This window comes from Hyaena hyaena, unplaced genomic scaffold, assembly GCF_003009895.1.
Source record: "Hyaena hyaena isolate Hyena2069 unplaced genomic scaffold, ASM300989v1 scaffold_91, whole genome shotgun sequence".
In the NCBI taxonomy this organism is placed as follows: Eukaryota; Metazoa; Chordata; class Mammalia; order Carnivora; family Hyaenidae; genus Hyaena; species Hyaena hyaena.
The window spans coordinates 1,045,506-1,068,406 of NW_024080725.1; the positions used below are offsets into that span (position 1 = coordinate 1,045,506).

The following is a 22,901-nucleotide window of genomic DNA, read 5'->3' on the forward strand; positions in this document are numbered from 1 at the left end:
ATTTAACAATCAAAAGATTTCATGTAAAAATTTAGATTTTTACTTGCTCTTTTTTTTTGGGTGGCTCAGTTGGTTAAGCATCCAACTTCAGCTCAGGGCATGATCTCACGATTCATGAGCTCAAACCTCTCATGGGCTCACTGCTGTCAGCTTGGAGCCTGCTTCAGATCCTGTCTCCCTCTCTCTCTGCCCCTCCCCTACTCATGCTCTCAGTCTCTCTCAATAATAAGTAAACATTTAAAATGCATTAAAAAGAAAAAGAAAAAGAACCAGCCATACTGGGCCCATAGTCCTGCATGCTCACAGTTAGTTCAATGATAAAATAGAAGCTGCTTCTTTATTTTTTTTTAAGTTTATTTATTTACTTAGAGAAAGATTGAGAGGCAGGCAAAGAGGGAGAGAGAGGATCCCAAGCAGACTCCTCACTGTCAGCACAGATCCTGATGTGGGGCTCAATCTCATGAACCGTGAGATCATGACCTGAGCCAGAATCTAGAGCCAGACGCTTAACCGATAGAGCCACCCAGGCACCCATGAAGCCGCCTCTTTAGAGAGCAATGCCTTTGCCAGCTCACCGCAGTCCCACCACTCCTTCTCGCCTCACACGCAGCCTTCTTCACTCATTTTTGTTACGTGACTGGCCGATGAGGACTTGCAATAAAAACAAACTGGACAGGAGACAAAGCAACAGAGTGTCGGGTTTAACAGCATAGACCCACTAATGGCTCTGGAGCCATTCTGTCTGCAATCCAGTCCAGGCTCTGCTTCGTGATGGCTGTGTGACCCAGACAAATGACAGTTTCTCTCTGCCGCTTAGAATCTTCATCCGTAAAATGCCATTTGTAGGAGTCTCTACCTCTTAAAATTGTTCTGAGGATTAAACACGTTAAAGTAGAACCTATTAATAGTTTAACAACATTTGTAAGCTTTTAATACTAGTAGTAAGAACATATAGCTACTGAGCTGAGCATATAGCTACTGATTTATATTAGCTATCACCATCATCATCACCACCATCATCATCATCGCCCAAGAGATTTTTATCTAAATTATGCACCCATGAGACCCAGATGGGTTGGGTTGGCTTTCCAATAGAGGAATTGGAATGAGAAGCTTGGAGTAGGAAGGTGGCGGCCAAGTTGAAGGTGGGCTTCCAACACTGAGAGGCTGGGCTAGCAGCTGAGGGGCTTGTGCGAAGCTCCAGAACAGTGGGGACAGGCACTGTACCCGGCTGGCGAGAGTGACCCAACGGCAAGTGCACAGAGGGGCAGGTCAGGGAGGAGGGTGTGGCTGTAAGTCCAGGAGCAGAAGCTCTTTTCTCTTGGCATTTATACTTACAAAAAAAAAAAAAGTTTTATTGAGATATAATTCGCATATCATAAAACTTACTAATTTAAAATGTGTAGTTCATGGGCATCTGGATGGCTTAGTTGGTTAAGCATCTGACTCTTGGTTTCGGCTCAGGTCATGATCTCATGGTTCACAAGTTCAAGCCCCATGTCGGGCTCTGTGAGGAGCCTGCTTGAGATTCTCTGTCTCTCCCTCTCTCTCTGTCCCTCTCCCACTCACTCTCCAGCTCTCTGTCTCAAAATAAATAAATAAGCATTTTTAAAAATAAATAAAAAATAAAATAAAATATACAGTTCAATAGTTTTTAGTATATGTGACCATAACCGTAATTAATTTTAGAACATTTTCATTACCCCAAAAGGAAAGCCACTACCCACTCTTCATTTTCCCCTGAAACTTCCTCAACTAGTCTCAAGCAAACTCTCCTTCTTCTTCTTCTTTTTTTTTTTAAGTTTAAATGCTTTATTTATTTATGTATTTTTAAGGTTTATTTATTTATTTATTTATTTATTTATTATTTTTTTTAAATAGTTTATTCCTCTTATTTTTTTTTTAGTGTTTGTTTATTTTTGAAAGAGAGAGACAAAGCATGAGTGGGGGTGGGGCATAAAGAGAGGGAGACACAGAATCTGAAGCAGGCTCCAGGCTCTGAGCTGTCAGCACAGAGCCTGACATGGGACTCAAGCTCACGAACTACCAAATCATGACCTGACCCCAAGTTGGATGCTTAACTGACGGCACCACTCAGGCGCCCCTCAAGCAAATTCTTAACTGACTTCCTGTCTCTATAAATTTGCCCATTATGGACATTCATATTGATGGCAGCATATATTACGTGGTCTTTAGTTACTGACTTCTTTCACTTAGTGTCATGTTTCCCGGTTTCATCTAACTTAGGGCATGTATCAGTACTTCATTCATTTTTATTGCCAAGTAATATTCCGTTGTGTGCCTGTACCACATTTTATTTATCCCTTCGTCAGTTGATGGCTATTGATTGTCTCCACTTTTTGAACAATGCTGCTGTGAACCCTGTGTGTATGTTTTTATGTGGCCACGTGTACTTAGTTGTGTTAGGTGTATACCTAGGAGTGCAGTTATACGTAGGATATATGTAACTCTGTGTGTTCGAGGAATTGCGGAACTAATTTCCAAAGTGACTGCACCATTTTTAATTTCTACCAGCAATGTGTGAGAGTTCTAGCGGGCACTTGTGTTTCTAAAGGTCAGAGTAAAGCAGCCGTTTCTACAGCTACAGAAACATTACTGTCCATTATACAGAAAGACAAAGATGATAAGAAAACACGAATCCAACAGAAGGCAGACTCAGAGGATATGTTTGCCCTTTGCATATTGAATCAATTCAGACAAAATGGCTAGAAATCACAAGGTCTGCATTTAACACCACCAAGTTTGCTTTCTCGCTTTGAGGTTGCTTCTGGGGAGCAGCAAGTCCGGACTGGGTAGCGCCTCTCTGAGGACTGGATAGCCTTCAGCACATTTTCCACAAGGTCATGAAGTAGATTCGCATATATTCATCAAACCTATTTCCACTGGCTGGATTTGATGGTTGTAAATGTCCCTTGCTGGGATAAAATCTCACGGGGACCTTTGCCAGCTACCCGTACACAACCGTGGTGGCTCACGATCTGGTAAAACGTATTTTGACAGCTTCTGTAAACCAAAAGTTGCATTCCGGGTCCTGTCCAGCATCTCTAAATCAAACACTGGGGCGCAGAGGACTTTCAGCTCTCTTTCCATTTTGTAGTTTGAAATTCTGCTTTGTAGCTAGTCTAACCATGGCTGATTAAATCCTGTGATCACGTCATATCGTTGAGAGTGCTGTCCATAAAATGTGATTCTCCGCTTCCTATATACACAAGTCAACAAGAGCATGCTACTCTTAGGTGCTGAGATTTAGTACCTTTCCATTCTTGTGGTTTGTAAACAAGCCATATTAATTCGTCAGAGTCTGTGGTTTCTCTAGCGGCGCCTACCTGGTACCAAATAACAGGTTGAAATCTGGGACAAACCCTGTCAGTGACCAGTTGATCTCTCCATGGGGCATCAACTGGTCTTCCATGCCCCAAGCTGACTCAGTTGACCGTTTGGCTAGTGTGCTATAGACTAGCCAAAGTCACCTGGGTCCTCTCCTGCATTCCCTGTCACTTCCCATTTTCCACTCTGGACCTTGCCGTAGGCAAAGCAGTCATGCTGCTCTAAAGCAAGTGGAACTCTGAGTTTATCTCTGTGATACAGATGCTGTGTAGACCAAAGGGTCCCATTAACAACACTGGTAGAACTGGCCCCTGGCCACACCATTCCAAAGCCAGGATATTTTAGTCTCTGGAACTTTTATATAAGTTGAAGAATTTACCAAAGGGTGCTTTTCCATAGGAACTGACCCTCATGCCTCCTTTTAGAAAGCATGGGAATGGCCAAGGTCAGACTAGGATGACTGAATGACACCTAGTCTTCTCACTGCCCTAGAGCTGAAAGCATCCGGGCCACAGGCGAAGGTGCATCCTTAAACCAGCACTGGCGGGAAAGATCGACCCTGTGGGTGCACTGCATAGACAGCAGTTGGGTCCTTTTTCAAACTGTGCCAGGAATGAGCCTCTATGTAAAGGGCCCACCCACCAGCTATACCTGGATTAGAAAGAGAGTGTCAGAGTGACTACAGAATTGATCCGCAGAAGGGTCTTTTTTTTTTTTTAAAGAAATAGTTTATTGTCAAGTTGGTTTCCATACAACACCCCGTGCTCATCCACACAAGTGCCCTCCTCCATGCCCATCTCCCCCTCCCCCCCCACACCCATCAGTCCTCAGTTTGTTCTCAGCATTCAAGAGTCTCTAGTGGTTTGCCTCCCTCCCTCTCCCCCACTATTTCCCCCTTTCTTCTCCCCCATGGTCTTCCGTTAAGTTCTTCCTAATCCTCCTATATGTACAAACATATGGTAGCTATCCTTCTCTGCCTGACTTATTTCACTCAGCATAACACCCTCAAGGTCCATCCATGTTGCTACACATGGCCAGATCTGCAGAAGGGTCTTTTGAAGCCCTCCCTACCCAAAGAGAACAATTCCCATTTCTCAGCTCATCCAGGGAAACACACTCCTTACTCACTTCAGGGACTCGTTTCTCAAATCCCAAAGTCAGAGCTGACTTGATTTTATAGACACATTCTGACAAAGGCGACTTGGGCTCATTGACACCCTTGTGCTTTCACTTATTTCGGCCCCTACTTGGGTTTATTGAGCAGTCATGGACCTATATTTCAAAATTGCTTCAAAATTGATATTCAGATTTTTAAAAATGGCCGTCACTTAACAGCCTAAATATTTACTGTATGAAATATTCTACCACAGTTTACAGTTGAAATTGCTTTGATTTAATATCCCTTTGCTGACTTAATATCTTGACCCAGTCTCTATGAATTTCAGCAGGAAAAGAAAACCACCCCACCCCTAAACCATAGGGGTCTGTATTAATCATGAAAGGGCATAAAATGCTTCCGCCTTTTGTTCAGCAGACATGGGAACCCACTCGAGACTTTCAACAAAGGGAACTGTCAATGGAAGGCCTAAATTATTTTTCTTCAAGTTTTTCTCACAAAATGTTGAAACGTAGACTTCTGACGCCTGGAGAAAGTGCTAGAAATTCTAGAGAACTGAAAATGGGGAAAGCAATATTGACCTTATTGAAGCCCAGCTTGGAAATTGTAATACTCTGCTTTTCTCCCTTAGTTTTTATACAGATTTACTTGGAAAACCACTCGCTTGGTTTGGATGGGGCTTGGGGATGGAGCGGAACAAATGTACCACCAGCACTGGGAGCAAATGAATGTGTGCATCAGGGGCAGTAATTAAAGACGGAGTGTTTCTGTGGCTTAGGGTCCTCTCTGTAGTCTTTGGAATGATTCCTTAAACTCCACAGTATATAAATGTTGTGACTTATGTGAAACTACCAAGCTAGTGTCACGGACTAAGCAGTAAGAACTTGAAAGTGTTCTACATTTTAGGGGTACCTGGGTGGCTCAGTCAGTTAAGCGTCCAGTGCTTGATCTCAGCTCAGGTCTTGACCTCAGGGTCGGGAGTTCAAGCCCAGCGCTGGGTGTGAAGTCACTTAAAAAAATAAAGAAGTAAAATGTAGAACATTTTAATATTTTTAATGTTTCTTTTTTATTTCTGAGAGAGAGGGGCACAGATGATCTGAAGAAGCGGGCTCTGTGATGACGGCAGTGAGCCCGACGGGGGCTCAAACTCATGAACCGTGAGATCGTGACCTGAGCCAAAGTTGGATGCCCAACTGACTAAGCCACACAGGCGCCCCAACATTTTATTTATTTTAATGTTTATTTGTTTTGAGAGTGCGGGCACATGCACGCACATGCGCACAGGTGCTGGGGAGGGGTAGAGTGAGAGAGGGAGAGACGGAGAATCCTCAGCAGGCTCTTTGCTCAGCGTGGAGCCTGACATGGGACCAATCCCATGACTGCAAGATCAGGTCCTGAGTATATATCAGGAGTTGGGGGTCGCCTGGGTGGCTTAGTCGGTTAAGCGTCCGACTTTCGCTTAGGTCATGATCTCGCGGTTCGTGGGTTCGAGCCCCGCATCGGGCTCTGTGCTGACTGCCAGCTCAGAGCCTGCAGCCTGTTTCAGAGTCTGTGTCTCCCTCTCTCTCTGGCCCTCCCCTGCTCATGCTCTCTCTCTCTCTCTCTCTCTCTCCTAGAAATAAATAAAACATTAAAAAAAAAGAGTTGGACACCCAACCGACTGAGCCACCCAGGCACTCCAGATGTTCTACATTTTAAATTCTGCAAAAAATAGTCATGGGCCAGCTCCTAATTCTGATATTTAATAATACACTACAAGGAGTTCCCTTGCCTGCCCAAAGCACTTCCTGTGGAGAGTTTTTGGTCCGGAGAGCTACCCTAAACCGAAAGTTTTTTTGAGCACTCCCCCTCCTTGCTTGGCTTATGTAGCTGTCACATCTCACACCCAACACTATCCAAGCAGCCGCATCCAGTCACCACTGCTGTTGCTCTCCATGCTCTGCCTCAAAGGTTTGTGATACCCGCACATGCAGGCCCACACGCACGCGCACACCCATGCACACACATGAGCGTGAGCATACTTTTAATGTGATGTCTAAAATGTGATGATCTAATGCTTGCCAAAGGATTTAGAACAGAGCAACTAGCAACCAGCCAACTGGATGGCGATGCTTTTTTCTTAAATAGTTGCTTTCTCTTAAATATGCCCCAATTTCTTCGGAAGAATTGGAATACCAATTCAAGACCCATATTATTTGAATTTAAGTTGCTTGGCTTTAGACATTCATTTCTTGTTCCTCTCCCAAATTAGCTTTTTCTCCTAGTAATTGCTGGTGGGGAAGCCACAAGACTGTAAGCTGACAGCCAGGGGCCCTGGTGGCCGTGTCAGGCCAGACAGGACAGGACACTCAGCCCGGAGGAAGTGTGTTTTGAACACAGTCGGCTCGTGGTTCTTCTCCCTCTATTCTAAAAGTAGAAAAGGCCTCGCGGTAGTTTTTAGTGTATCCTCTTATCTTCTCCGAATAAACGCTGCATTTCTCTCAACAAAAGGAAAAATCAGTCTGCAGGAGGCTTTTCATCTCCCTCCATGTCTCGATTTAGTTGCTTCCTTTTCCTTGAATGTGACTCTCTGCTCGATGCCAGATGTCCCTGGTCTCTGGGCCACAGGCCCTGCTCTGACTCAGAGGAGCCACCCCTGAATTCCCTTCCTTACCCCATATTATCCCACACCGTCTGCAACTCTGGTGGATTGCGAGGTGCTGTTTTCTCTCGTATTTCTTATGTAACCAAATACTCTCATTCTTTTTTTTTTAAACAGTTTATTGTCAAGTTGGTTTCCATATACCACCCAGTGCTCATCCCCACAAGTGCCCTCCTCCATGCCCATCACCCCCCTTCCCCTCCTCCCCACTCCCATCTGCCCTCAGTTTGTTCTCAGCATTCAAGAGTCTCTAGTGGTTTGCCTCCCTCCCTCTCCCCCACTATTTCCCTCCTTCTTCTCCCCCATGGTCCTCCGTTAAGTTCCTCCTAATCCTCCTATATGTGCAGACATATGGTATTTGTCCTTCTCATTCTAAAGTGAAGTTAATGTTTAGGTTTTAAAAGGTTTTATATATATATGAGATCACTTATAGGAGGTACTTGGAGCAGGCATAGGCAGAGACAGAGAGTGGAAGAAATGGAGGCTCCCAGGGTCTGGGGGTGTGGAGAGCGAGCATGAGCAGGGGAGGGGCAGAGAGAGGGAGACACAGAATCCCAAGCAGGCTTCAGGCTCTGAGCTGTCAGCACAGAGCCTGACGCGGGGTTGGAACTCATGGACTGCAAGATTATGACCTGAGCCGAAGTCGGACGCCTAACCAACCGAGCCACTCAGGTGCCCCTTAAGTGTTTTTTGTTTTTTGTTTTTTTAATTTGAGTAGGGCACATATTATCTCTGCAGATGGCAGATCACATGTCATGGTCACCTGGAACTTTTTCCGAATTCAGTTCCATTCCAGCCCCTGGAGAAATGCCTTAACTTCTTTTACCAAGAAGACAGAGGTGACCTCATTTAATTCTGATTTTTCCCTAGTGTTGCACCTTTTCCTAAACTGCAGAGCCATGAATGAGGGCAGGGAGTGGGGGTTTTACCAACAGGGAAGACTAAGTAATTAGGTTGAGGAAAGACTTGAACTGAAGGCAAGAAAGGAGCTCAAAGGCCAGGCCAGCAAGACAAAGACATCGAAACCCCCTCCCCCCCCCCGCCCCGATTGATTCTTTGACTCTTGTTCTTTTCCTCCAATTCTGGTCTAAGCTTAGGCTAAAAGGAGGGTGGTGTTTAATTCTCTAGGCGTAAAAAATACTTAAATGCCCACTACTTGAGCATTTCCCTATGGAAATTTGTGCTGGTCTTTACTTGACTACATCATTAAAGACATGGGTCCACTCCGCTTCTGGTTTGGGGCTCTAATCCCAGTGAGATTAATTGTGTCTTTGAAAATAAGATAAGCAGCACATGAAAGTTCATAAGAACATAAATTATCTTAGATGAAAGGGCATGCTTTGACATTTGAAATGTAATTTACCCTCAACTCTTTATATCTTTTCAAATTGTGGCCAGTTTGTTTTGGGGGGTTGGGGAGGTCTGGTTTATCAGGCAATTCATCGTGTTGTCTGATTTCTTTCTGTTTCGGGGATCACATTGTGAATATAACAATTTACACCTAAAGCTTAAAGAAAAATAACCAATCAGCCCCCAGATTTCTTCTTTTGTCTCTGTGTGCATAGCAATGCTTTAGAGGAGGCTGGTAACATATGATGAAAGGTCTTGGAATTTTCTAGGCTTCTCTTGCTGATGGGATGATTAAAGGAAATGCCTTCTAAAATTTTTTTAATGTTTATTTATTTTTGAGAGAGAGGGAGAGACAGAGAGAGAGACAGAGACAGAGAGACAGAGTATGAGCGGGGTTGGGGGAGCAGAGAGAATCCCAAGCAGGCTCCACACTATCAGTGCCCAGCCTGATATAGGAATTGAACCCACAAACCATGAGATCATGACCTGAGCCCAAATCAAGAGTCAAATGCTTAAACCATAAGAGACTCTTACAGACTGAGAACACACTGAGGGTAGATGGGGGTTGAGGGAGAGGGGAAAGTGGGTGGTGGGCATGGAGGAGGGCACTTGTTGGGATGAGCCCTGGGTGTCGTATGGAAACCAATTTGACAATAAATTTTAAAAAAAAAAGTCAAATGCTTAACTGACTGAGCCACCCAGGTGCCACAAAATAGGGAATAATTCTTTTAAAGTACTTGACATTTTTATATACCCTTTTAAAGAACTTAATATATATTTATACAGAGACTTAGCATAACTGATAAAATGTTTAAATAACAAAGTAACAGGGATAAAAGTTGTGGTTAACTTCAAAAGTACTAACTGCTATCTGCTTTGATATTTTAACCGGCCCCTTCCTAGAAGTTACAGGAGAATTCAGGATCCTCTTTGTGCGTGAGGAACCACAGGCACCACAGGCATAAGATATGTAGGGGGACCTAGGGGGCTCAGTTGGTTAAGCATCTGACTTTGGCTCAGGTCATGATTTCATAGTTCTAGGGTTCAAGCCCTGCATCGGGCTCTGTGCGGACAGCCCAGAGCCTGGAACCTGCTTCAGATTCTGTGTCTCCCTCTCTCTCTGCCCCTCTCCCTCTCATGCTCTGTTTGTCTCTCTCTCTCAAAAATAAACATTAAAAAATTTTTAGATACGTATATTTATTCATGTTTCTTTAGTGTAGATCAGTTTTCTGTTTTTGTTTATTTCAAGTTTTCGTTTAAATTCCAGTTAGTTAGCATACAGTGTAATATTAGTTTCAGGAGTCGCATTTAGAGGTACATCACTTACAGACAAAACCCCGTGCTCATCACAAGAGCCTCCTTAATCCCCATCACCCATTTAACCCATCCTCCCCCTCACTCACCTCCCCTCCAGCAACCCTCAGTTTGTTTCTCTATAGTTAAGAGTCTGATTTATGGTTTTAATGGTATTTAGTGTAGGAATTTAGTGTAGAATTTCTAAGTCCCCTTAGAATCTAATGGGCTTCTGTGGTTTTCGAATGTGAAAAATTTCCAAATAAACTAAACTTTATGTGTGGCAAAATTCTTTGTGACCCAAATTCATCCAGACTGTCCTTGACTTATGGTGCCACTCTGGTGGCCATCCATGTGAATTCAACATCCACGGGATGAGCTGCAGTAAGAACAAATGCGGATTATGTATTGCTTGCACTGCGATGTCCCCTTCAGAACCAGGGCACTTGGAATTCTGTGCCCTTAAGGAATTGTTTGTTTTTCCAGGCTGGTTAATGCATCAGGAACTTGGCTTCGTGTAATCATCACTGAACAAATACCCATACACCTTTTCTATGGGAATTATCAGAGCTCTAAAATTAACTTTAAATTGGGCATGTATAAAAGCCCCGCCAGTCTGTGTGTGTGTGTGTGTGTGTGTGTGTGTGTGTGTGTGTGTTTAGTTCAGAAAATGCAAACAGGCAGCTTTTAGCAGAAGACTCTCGAGCAGCCTGCTTTACCTCACTGGGCAGCTCTGTGTAGGTGACGGGGTTGACGCCCGGAGCCCCATCCAGCTCATGTGGCTGTGGGAATCACTGGCCTGGTCTTCATAGACCATGTCTGAGCAATTTAGACTTCACATTGACCATCACCCAAGGCTACTCACTCTTTTTTTTTTAATGTTTATTTATTTATTTATTTATTTTGAGAAAGAGCATGACCAGGGGAGAGGCAGAGAGAGAGAGAGAGAGAGACAGAATCCCAAGCAGGCTCTGCACTGTCAGTGCAGAGCGCGATGTGGGGCTCCATCCCACGAACTGTGAGATCATGACTTGAGCCGAAATCAAGAGTCGGATGCTCAACCAATTGAGCCACCCAGGCGCCCCAAGGCTGCCCACTTCTTAAGGGGCATATGTAACTTGTGCTGTTGTTTTTCTCTCCCCAATGCTGTGGGTCACCTGATGCTCAGTGGGGCCCAAGTGTCTATTCAGGGCAAATTGCCTTGAAAATGTAATGACCCGTATGTGCCCTGTGTTTCAGAATTAGGAAGCACCTCAGAGAGGTAAGATGGACTGGGTGCTTCTCAAGAGCCTGACCGAGGTCAGAATTTATGAGTCTGGTAGAGAACCAATGAAGGGTTCATCTCACTGCTGGCTGAAGAGATTACTCTGTATAATGATCCTGGTCTTGAATTTATATCACTAGATATAATCAACAAAATTAATATCTAGGAGTTACAGATTAACAAGAGAACAGAATGACTTCATAGGAAAATAGGCAAAGGGTCCGTGCAGATAGTCCCTAGGCGAGGAAACCCAAATGGCTGCATATAAATAGAAGATCAGCCTCAAAGAAATGAACGTGAAAATAAAATGAGATACTGCTTCACCCCCATTGGGCCGGGAGGAGTTAAAATGCCTGAAAATCCTGTCTTGGTAAGTGAGAGGAACTTTCCTAGGCTGCTCGTGGAGGTAGATATCAGTAAAAGGGCTTGGGAGAGCATGGTGACTGTCTCCAGTAAAGCTGCTAATTTTTCTTTGCTACTAACCAGCAATTCCACCTGTCCATCGTACCTGGAGTAGCTCTGGTACAGATGCGTGAGTCGCACACAAGGATTGTCACCACCGCGTTCCCATAGTGGAAAGTGTGCCAACAACCTAAGTGCCCTTTAGCAAGAGAGTTATAAGGGTGTAAAGAGAGTAAACAGGGGTGACATAGTAATGCACTAGAATAGTCATCACTAGTGAAATGAATGAACAGGACCTCATGTATCATGGTTAAAAAGTGTGGGTCATGGATAGATTTTGATGGTATTGAACATTAGCAAAGTTTTGGAATGACATTGTTGAAAACAAGTAATGCAGTATTATATATTTTGTGAGTACGTACCCACGTGGCCATGTTATAAAAATGCGTGAGGATGGTAGACAGTGGAAACGAGGTAGGGATCACCCCTGGAGAAAAATGAAGTAGAGGAGAGGGGAGAGGTGTGCAGGGGGCTTCTAGTGTTCTGCAGTGTTTCATTTCTTTAAAAATAAAACACTGATTTACCCAAAGCAGAAGATTTGAGAGCTTGACAGTGGATAAAGGGACCTCTATTTTTTTAATGTTTATTTATTTTTTAGAGAGAGAGAGAGAGGGAATGAGCAGGGGAGGGGCAGGCAGAGAGGGAAACACAGAATCTGAAGTAGGCTCCAGGCTCTTGAGCTGTCAGCACAGAGCCCGATGTGGGGCTCGAACCCACGGACCACGAGATCATGACTTGAGTCGAAGTCGGTCATTTCATCGACTGAGCCACTCAGACACCCCGAGGGACCTCTATTATATTATCCTCTATATTTTTCTTTACATTTGAGATATTCCAGAAATTTTAAAAGGTAATGAACTTAAACCCAAGTAAAAACATTCGTGGCATAATTTTTTTAAAGTTTATTTTTATTTATTTTGAGAGAGAGCAAGGGGCGGGGGGGGGGAGGGGCAGAAAGAGAGGCAGACAGAATCCCAAGCAGGCTCTACACTGTCAGTGTAGAGCCTGACATGGGGCTCGAACCCCCGAACCATGAGATCATGACCTGGGCTAAAATCAAGAGTTGTCTGCCTAACCAACTGAGCTGCCCAGGTGCCCATCGTGGCATAGTTTTTAAGACCACATTTGAACTATACTGTATTCCCAGAATTACTGAAAAAGAGTTATTGTACTTGGCTCCAACAAGTGTTTGTTGGGTGTTCGGCCTGTGCAGGAGCCTGGAATTAGTTGAGGTTGTGCTGGAGAAGCACATAGACTCAGTTCTGCCCTTCATAGGACCTAGAGTCTCCCAGGTAGACTGGCGCTGGGCAGGTAAGGAAGTGGGTCCTGATGAGAAAGACCTTTCTGGGGTGGGCATCGCCCAGAAGGCAGCACACTAGCTGGCCTGGCCGGCGCGTACCCCGACTACAGTCATATTCTCCCAGGACTGGGAGACGTGAGGGAGAAGTGGGGTGGCAGGAAGGCACTCGTCGAAAGCTTAAGAAGTAAGGACCAACCACTGAGTAGGAGGGCAAGATGGCCTGAGAGGGCCTGGGAGTTACCAGGTAGAGAAGGGAGGAGGCAGAAAGAAAGGCTGGGGATAGAGGGCAGGGCTGAGTCTCTTAGTGGAAGGGTTCAAGGTCCAGCTGCTGAAAGGGGCCCTGATAACCCGGCCCAGCTCTGCATCCATAGGATGCCCGGGGACCAGTAGAGAACTTGGTTGCTCCGTGCCTCGCTCATCTCCCAAACTGGCCCACCTGACAGAGAAGAGGACATGAGGAGAAACTTGGGCTCTCAGCGATGGCACAGCCGGAGCGACTCCTGTAGTCCCCTAAGGGACAACCTCAGGCCCAGTCAGCAGCTGGGCTGGTCTTGGCTGAGGGAGCATTACCGAATTCACTCACCCTCTCCAGGTGCCTCTACTGCTTGTTTGCCCTTCTTACCCAACAGTCTCTGGCGTGTTTCCTTCACACACAGCCGGAAGTGTGGCTTCTTCAACACGGTCTAGGTCGAAGCTCTGCAAAGGCCGGGAGCTTCCCAGGGTTCTTTGTGTAAGGTCTGCCCATTCAGTGTTGCCTAGGTTCCCTGGGGCCCCTTGTGTGGCAGAGAAGCCCTTTCCCTGTGACTGAGTGTCCACAGGATGAACCCACGGGTACTAGAGAGGCAGCGAGGACAGAGGTATTTGGAGTGTGGAAACTGGGCACAGTTGACCTGCCTTGAATCTCGGTTCTGCCGCTAACTAGCCATGTCACCTCGGACAGGACACTTGTGCTCTCTGAGCCTTGTCTGTGGGTGGGGATGATCACAGTACCACCTCATGTGATCAGAAGAGTTAGCGTCTGGGAAATGTGTACAGTAGCTGGCACCCAGGAATTACTACAACCACGCTGACTATGGTCACTGTTGTGGCTCTTTTAAAAAAATTTTAATGTTTATTTTTGAGAGAGAGAGACAAGAGACAGAGACAGAACATGAGTGGAGGAGGGGCAGAGGGAGAGGGAGACACAGAAACGGAAGCAGGCTCCAGGCTCTGAGCTGTCAGCACTGAGCCCTTTGTGGGGCTCGAACTCACAGACCATGAGATCATGATCTGAGCCGAAGTCAGATGCTTAACCAACTGAGCCACCCAGGCACCCCTTTTGTGGTTCTTTATTATGTAACTTGAGTCTCTGTTCCTTGATATCAAAAGAACTAGTTAACAAGAAAATTTTTTCCTTTTTTTTTTTTTTTTTTTGCAGCAAAAAATACGTTATCCCTTTACAGTGCAGCTGTCCTATAGATTTCGAATTTCATATCACTTTGATTCAATCTCATGAAGCCTTTACTGTTGACCCGATATCAGGTAAGGAGAATCAAGATTTCAAGTTTCCAATTTCCTCAGAGTTCTCAGAGCAGGGAGGATTTGGAGAGTGGGTCTCAAGTTATAAAAGAGAATAATCTTCTTTTGAATACTGTATTTTCACATGTGTAGCGATAGCAAGTTTGACGTGCCTGACTCATGGTAAATCGGGATTGGATACTGGAGAATGAGGACACTTCCAGGTCATTTGGATCATGTAGATAATTTGTAGTAGCGTCCAGGTGAATCTCTTTCAAGATCAAAACTTGAAGTTGGAAATGAACCCATTCCTATTCTCATTTTGGCTCTTGGTATATCCTTGGATTTGCATTCACCCTTTCACTCCGTTTCAATTAAAATGGGAATATTGTTTCTTGCCAAGCGTTTGGAATGTTATTGAAGGCTCCTGTGAATTTGCCCCACGTGTGGCGTGGCCAGTCCGTCTTTGACACAGATCCTGACACTGCTCAGGGCTTTTTGAAAGTGCAGTCTGCATCTGAAGTGATTTCTGCTTCCCAGCTTCTGTCTCTTGATGTTTGGGTCTGGGCTTAAAAATCTGTCCACCGCAGTCTGCTGCGAACACTAAAATAGTTTTGTTTTTTAATGTCTGGGTAGGGATCCATTAATTTCCTGATTGCAAGTGCATGGATGAATGTTCAAAGTAGAAATGTTGAATTGCTTCTAAATTACGAAACGTATATAGATTTCTTTCCTAGAGAAGCAGGAGCCATTCTGAGATTTTTGAAATGCAGCATAGCTTTACCACTTACATGGCAAAAAACAGGACCTGATTCTCTTTCCAGAGAGGAGCTTTATTATTTTTAGGCTTTAAAAAGAAGAGAGAATAAGTGCTCACCAAAATTGCACTTAACAAAATGATATTTCTGCTTTTAATGAGAGTTGATGTTCTCACTATAAGCTTTTTGGTAGAATAATAATAGTAATCCTTTGTTAGTGACTATTATATGCCGGGCACTGTTCTAAGTGATAGGTATAGATACATTTCATATATGTGTATGTACCGGTACATATAATCTGCTCCACGACCAGGTAAGGTTGATATAATTATTATTTCCATTTTATAGACATAGAAATGAGGTGCCAAGTGTTTAAACAACTTATCCACTACTGAGGGACACTCAGTAGTAAGTGGCAAAGGTGGGGCTTGAAAGCAGTCATTCTGATTCCAAAGTCTGTGCAGTGCTTCATGACATACAAACTGAATTTTTGCCTTACCTCTAAAGAGGTTATAAAAACTTGACACACGAGGTCAGCTGGTAAAGTGAGCTAGCTCCTGCGATCTTAGTCCACACTCTCCTTAGAGGTTATGGCAAGAAAGAGGAGGGAACCCTCTTCCCCCCTGGGCCATCGGACCACACTGGACCTCTGGGACTGTCCCGGAAAGCCACGTGCTAAGACAGATCCAGATAAATCCTAGTGAAAGGGCATCAGGTCATGGCAGGAAGGGGGATGGCGGCAGGGGGAGAAGCTCAATTAGAGAAGGGTCTTGGAGACAGGCTAGGTGTGTCAGTAGCAAGAATCACTATGGTGTAGAAAGGAACGGCCTTGGCCTGGGTGGCTCCTGGTACATGATCAGAGATGCTCAAATATGAAGTTGGTTTCTTATCAAGTAGCCAGTTCACCTTCACTGAAGGCTCAGACAGCAGATGGGGCTTAGAGTAGGGTGGTGCCCAAGACATTCAGCACTTGGGACAACTATGAAGCCAAGGAACCCAGCCCTGGTGACTTGTGTTAGGTTGCTCTGGAAGGGCCTGCTTTTCTGTACTGGTAACAGGCACCTGCAGGTGATTCTGATACAGGCATTCCTCAGCAAGCCCGGCAATCACTGGTCAAGGTTCACCAATGAGATCCTACCCCACCCAATGGTCTATAAATCTGTTAAGCTCCATAGGCAGAAGGGAACCACCGAGCTTTCCGAATAGTTGTGATAGAGGCTGGTTTTCAGGAAGGTCAGTGTAGCTGCAGTGTGTCGGTGTGACTGAGGCAGGAGTGGGCGGGGAGCCGGGAAATCACTGTGTTGGGAATGAAGTTGTGTAAGCCTTGAGAGCCTGAACCAAGCTGGTGTCAATGGCAAGGAAAAGGAAGGGAGAATCTGGAGGAAAGCTAGAGGTTCCTGTGGCCAAGTCATACTTCTGCAAAGAACTATTGTCCCAAGATCAGGAATATTAATCTACCAAAAAGCCTGTTCCAAACTGGAGGACTACATACATGCAATTGTTGAGCACAGATGAATGGCAAGTGTACATGAACTTAACAATTATGCAGGTGTTTCCTTGAGCACTCAGGTTATGAACTGTACAGCTACATAATTCAGACAGATGGATGACCCGTGAGCTCTTTGCTCCATCTGGTAGGCTTTCCGGTTGTTCTGGTGCTTGGTTTGTTGCTTATCTTTTAAATTCTTCCTTTAAGTGAAATGACATTGGATATACCAGTTTGGAGTCCAGGGGGAGGCAGGAGCTGGGGACATCTATTTCGATGTCACCGAGGTACTGATGGAACGTACCGCTGGGGGACTGGAGGTGATGTCACCTGGGGAGGAGGCGTGGCTAGAGAAGAGAAGTGGATGGAGAACTGAGCCCTGAGTACCCAGGCACTCAGAGGATACTGAGGGGGAGTGGGTCCAGGACAGAGACCAGGAGGAAAGTCGGGAGGGTGAGGCAAGCAAAGCCATTAGTGAGCAAGCCAGGGCTCTTGAACTTTGGGGGTCCCACCTGTACGATTTTAAATGTTCTACATCATGTGGATGGCATTGCTGATGAGTCTGTACCAGCAGGTCTTCTGGGCTGGACCACTCAGCCTCCTCTGTAGCCATTTTATGAGGCCAAGTGCATTCCCTGACCCACTGGTCTCTCTGGCATCTTCTTGCTTTGGTTTCCCATTTTGTTAACATCCTGATGCATCTGCTACACATCTTTGAGGCTACGGGATTTACTGATGACTTCCATTCACCTGGAATAGATAGCCCTGGCTGCCTGGACGGTGAATGCGGGTCAGATGCATGGAGCCCAGGCAGGCTCTGGGCTTTTCTGACTTGCCAGACATCCTACCTGAGTCCTAGGTCTTATACAGTCGGCCAGTCATGGATCACATAAGTCCTTATTGCCCCCATTTTATAAACTGGACCCCGATAGGCTAAGAACATGGGCTAATTTTACACAGTTAGGATGTATAGTTATAGACAGTGTTTTAAGCACATCTTTAGAGGCAGTGGAGATATCCATTGTCCATGGGGTTCTAAAGCAAGGTCTTCTCTAGGAACTAGAAGAGTCATTTATTTATTCATGCCTTCCAGGCACTTTGTGCTCACCAAATGAAAAAATTTGAACAAAGCTAATTCCATTTACAATATATGAATCGGACATAGTGCCCCTAACTTTAACTCAACCAGCCATTTGCCCACTGGGCGTCCTGGAGATGCATGTGTGCACTACCGCTGTCAGAAGCTGGGTCTGTTGATGGTGCCAAGGTCTTTCTGAGACTGGGACATGGAGTGAAGGATTTTGTAACCTTCTTTATACCGCTGACAAGAAATCATATACAATTAAAACATCAAGAAGACCTACTCTGTTGATAATCTTGGAAGAGTCAGCAATGCATGCCTTTGGCCATGATCTTATCAGTGTTGGAGAACAGCCACATGTCACAAAAAAAAAAAAAAAAAAGGTTGACTTTGTTTACTCTGAGCACTTGGAGATCCTGGACATTTGCCTGGCTTCCCATACACTCAGAAGAATGCATGCAATTCATATAAATCGTAAATGGTGGCATAAAATAGCAAGGTGAGCGAGGAAGTTTGAATGCTTACAGAAAGTTTTAATGCTTTTGTTCTCTTTTTTCCCCAATGATGAGGAATAGATCAGCCATTCAGAAATAATTTTATATTTCTCATTTTCTTATGAAATGCAAATTTATGACAACTTTATATAGATTTGGGGGTAATCCCAGAGCCTCTGCCCTCACTTTGGACCCAAATATAACACTTTTTGATTATAAGCAACCCAGCCGGGAGCACATCTTGGCAAAGAACAATTTCCCTTCCCCCTGGACGAGTGTTAGGACACCATAAACAGTGCACCGTACCTGTCAAAGTGCAAGGCACCTCCGTGCACCACCCCCTACTCTGGGTGGGCCAGAAGGACTTGACCCCTAGTCCAAGCACGTGGTCTCAGTTGGATTCATTCCTACTTCTTCGGGACCTGTCATCACAGTGCTGGTCATACCCCAGCATTTACCCATTTAGGTTTCAACAGCAAGTGAGTGTTAAGTCTTTTTTTTTTTTTTTTTTTTTTGCCGTTTTCTCCTCCAAATGTTCCCTCTCCACTGACCAAGGTATCTTATCAAACAAGCCTCACTGGCTGGTGAGACTCCGAGCAAACCCATTCCTTCCAGACAAGAATATGAATAGGGAAGGCTGCCTCTTCTTCTCCCCGCCTTACTGTATACCTGTGGGTGAGACAGAAGACCCCCAATCCCCAGCAGAAAACTTTGCAGGGACAGATCAGGATTGTCAGGAAGATAGTAGGACCTGTGGATATTCAGCACACAAAGGAGGCCCCCCATAAAACGTTCCTTATTGGTGGCTAGGTCCATCGTGAATAGCCTCATTCCAGAAAAGAATGCCGATTTTATGGATACATGGAGAAATGGAGACACACAGATGTGTCTTTGGCAAGTGATAGAAACAAGTGAGATACACCGGCCAAATGCTTCTGATTACCTTCCAGGTTGGCAAACCAGAGAAAATCCAGGGCCCATGTGCCAGGTTGGAATAGAACATTTACGAGAGGAAAATCAAAAGATCAAACATTTCTGTGACTTTCTAAAGCACCAACCTTACGGGTGACTTATGAGTCAGGTCAGATGCCTGGGAACAGTAAATATGGCAGATGAAAGATGAGTTCCCAAAGCCCCTTAGTTAAGGATGTATGTAACTAATTTACAGTAGTAACTAATTAAAGCGAGAAAAGCTGGACAGGCCAGTGGCAATTCTTTATGCACAGCCCTGAGGCTGCCCTGTCACATTTTAGCAGTGCTTCGTGTCACCTGGCACTTGGTATCTCCTTGATGGATGACAGCGGTTGTACACAGAGTAGCTGGCATAATGTCCGTATGTTCCATTTGCTACTTGTTAACCAAGTGACAGGTGCTGTCCTCAGCACCTTGCGTGCTCTGCTCCATTGCATCCTACAGCCCTATGAGAACTCTTAGCGTCACCTTTTTACAGCCAAGGACACCAAGATTTGGGGAGGCCAGATGTCTTGCCCAAGGCAACAAGGTGTGTCTGACTCCAGACCCTGAGCTCTCAACCACTCCCTTAAGCTGAAAGAGTAACGATACAGGATCCTTGAAATAGGAAAGGAAGACAACTAGAATTGTATCACAAGACTCAGACTTTAGGTACACGCTCTTTTGTGAGGGAAAAGTTAGGGAGATTAATAATAGCTCTCAGCCAGACCTTGTATATTCTTCTTGCCTTCGGGGTCCCTAGGTGTCCCTTGTTCAAGATGATCATTTGATGGCATGTCAGTCTGGGCTGGTTTGAGCTCAGCTGACCAACAGCATTCAGTGGACTTTGCCCAGAGACCAGTTCCTGTACTTTGACCAAACTCTGTACCCTTACTGCCCATCCAGAAGGGCCAGCCCCAGGGAGGCCCAGGGAGAGGCCAAGGAGAGCATGACTCAACCCTGTCTCCTGCTGGAAAAGCCTGCCTTCCAGGAGACTGAGAGGGAACACCAGCTTTCCTTATAGAACAGGCCCTTCTGTGGGTCCCTAGGGGCTGGTATGGGAAGGGTACAGATTTGCCCAAAACCAGGCAGCAGCAACAATAGAGGAATAAAAGAAAAGCTCTGGGGGTAAATAAGTGTGGGAGATAGTGGGCTGAGCAAACAGAAATATTTCTTTAAGAAGTGGCTTTATAAAAATGAAATATGTTTGTTATAAAAATGTGTTTCATTACTTGATCTTGATTAAAAAAATAACAACAGGTGAAGCCAAAGGAATTGATGAACTCCCTTGATATAAGTGATACTCTTAAGGGGCACCTGGCTCAGTCAGTTTAGCGTTAAGTACCTGACTCTCGATTTTGGCTCAGGTCATGATCTCACGGTTTGTGGGATAGAGACTTGCATCAGACTCTGAGCTGACACTATGGAGCCTGCTTGGGATTCTCTCTCTCCCTCTTCTATCCCCCATTCATGTGCCCATGCACTCTCTCCCTCTCTTTTTCAAAATAAATAAATAGAAACTTTTGAAAAGTGATATTCCTAAAATTTATGCTAAAATTAAGAAAAGAGATTATAAAGGGGTGCCTGGGTGGCTCAGTTGGTTAAGCATCCAACTTTGGCTCAGGTTATGATCTCATGGTTATTAAGTTCGAGCCCAGCATCGGGCTCTGTGCTGACAGCTCAGAGCCTGGAGCCTGTCTTCAGATTCTGTGTCTCCCTCTCTTTCTCTGCCCCTCCATGTCTTGTGCACTGTCTCTCAAAATAATAAAAGAATATTTTTTTTAATTAAAAAAAAAAGAAAAGAGATTGAGGTCAGAGCCATTGCCTCCTTCAGCTGCATGCTTCAACTTCAGCTAGAATCTTGGGGGTGCAGAGAAGGGAAGTAGCATCCATGCACTGTTCCCCCCACCCACACTCCCTGCTCCTCATGGCTTCCTGTTTTGTGATATTATCTTACCTTATCTGGGTTTACAGCCTTTGCATTCTGCTTGTGACCATAAATGCCACAGTTACTTAGTTTCTATTTAAGTGGAAACAGGGTGTCCCCTCATTCTTTGCTCCCTGTTTTCCTTACTTTAAATTCTTCATGTCCGTTCTTTCTCCTGGCTTGTCTGGATTGTGTAATCCAGCGGCTTGTTAACCAAAGTTTCCTGGAGACTACATATCAAGAGTGCCTGCGTGTTTGACAATGTCCCTGTAGCCTATCATCTTGAAGGACAGCTTGACTGGCTCTAAAAGTCTTGGTGCACAGCTTTGTTCACTTCAGAGCTGTGTAGACATTGCTCAGTTGCCCTTTGCCTCGAATTTGGGTAAAGATTTGGGCTTTGGGATTCATGGAAGACTTTCCCTCTCTTCCATTTTACGCATTTGCTTCTTGGTGTGATGGTGAGTTTCATAGCAGGGTTCATTCAAGTTAAAATAGCTTCACTTCACCATCTTCTACCGGAAATGCTGCTGGGCTTGCTCCGCCTGCTGCTGGGTTTGCTTCCTGCCCTGTGGCCCCACGTTTGCATTTGTTCCAGAACCAAGCACTCAGTACCTGCTGTACATCAGGTACTGTGATAGGCCCTGGGCTGCCCAGGGAGCAAAACAGTCCTGCCCCCGCCTCTGATGTCCCAGTTCCGGGGAGAGACGCAGGCACATGAGGAGGACACTGTCCAGAGGGTAGAAATGGTTGTGAAGAAAAAGAAAGTAAGGGGATGTGACCAGGTGACTGCCCCCTCTGGTGATCAGGACCAGGGGGAAGAGGGTTTTAAGCACAGGAGCCACCAACGCTATGAGCTTGGAAGCCCGGGGTGTCTGGAGGGTGTGCCCGAGGGGAGACCGAGCTGGAGAGGCCTCGGGGACCCGAGGAGAGTAGGAGTCGGGGTTTGGTTCTGAGCCGGGAGGGAGTCCAGCGGAGGGTTGGAAGCAGGCGGCGCTGGCGCGGCCTCGTTTCGCTCCTGAGGGGAGAGCGGTTGGAGGCGCGCCAGGAGGCAGCAGCTAGTCCCCCTCAGAAAGGAAGCCCAGTGCTCGCTTCTGGGAGCGACGCAGAGAAGACCAGCGTGGCCCCCGTGCAAGGATCGTGTGCAAATTCACAGGGCAGTCCATATTTAAAAAAAAAAAAAAAAGAAGGAAGGAAGGAAGGGAAGCCAGGTCGGCCTGGATGAATGCTGGCTGTGAAAATGGCGGAGGGTGGACGGTGGCGCGGTCGGGCTTTGCCGAAGGGTCTGTGAGGCTGGGGGCGTGAGCCACCAGGGTGGCTCCCTGTGTCCCCGTGAGCCGTGGGGAATGCAAGTGCTGTGCGTGAAGGACAGCGCCCCGGTCGGGGGGCGTGTCACGGGCGCGCCACCCTCACCTCCCTGCCAGCAGGTTGCGGGCTTGCTGGCCTGGCCTGCCTCTCCCCGGCCGTCCTGCAACTCCGACTGCTCCGCAGCTTCCCGCCAGCACAGGTGGGGCCCCCGGGCTGTTCTGATCCTGCTCCCGCGGAAAGCATCCTTGGATATTTGGTGGACAGGGAGGAAAAGGAAGATTCCCCCAAAACTCTCACTTTACTGATTATTTCCAGTTTCAGTCACAAAGGCTTGCTGGAGGGAGAAGAGAATGAAAGATTAAAGTAAGTGCCAGGGTAATTGGTTTTCAGCATCTGCCCTGCGGTCGGTTAAGCCTCTGACTTCAGCTCAGGTCATGCCCTCATGGTTCGTGAGTTCGAGCCCCACATCGGGCTCTGTGCTGACAGCTTGGAGCCTGGAGCCTGCTTCGGATTCTATGTCTCCCTGTCTCTTTTTGCCACTCTCCCACTTGCGCTCCGTCTCTGCCTCTCTCTCTCAAAATTAATAAGGTTGAAAGTCGATCTTCCCAGAGGCAGCCCAGTCCTTGT

General features: G+C 45.8%; 1 protein-coding gene across 3 annotated transcripts in view; it reads left to right on the plus strand.

Annotated features, from left to right (window-relative positions):
• The window catches only part of CFAP221 (cilia and flagella associated protein 221), a 102,188-nt gene that overhangs the window by 21,803 nt on the left and 57,484 nt on the right, over positions 1 to 22,901 (plus strand). For all 3 annotated transcript variants that reach the window (XM_039234872.1, XM_039234873.1, XM_039234874.1), the window contains exon 7: positions 14,193 to 14,296. In XM_039234872.1, the coding sequence (XP_039090803.1) occupies positions 14,193 to 14,296 (104 nt within the window). The remainder of the gene's footprint in view (positions 1 to 14,192; positions 14,297 to 22,901) is intronic.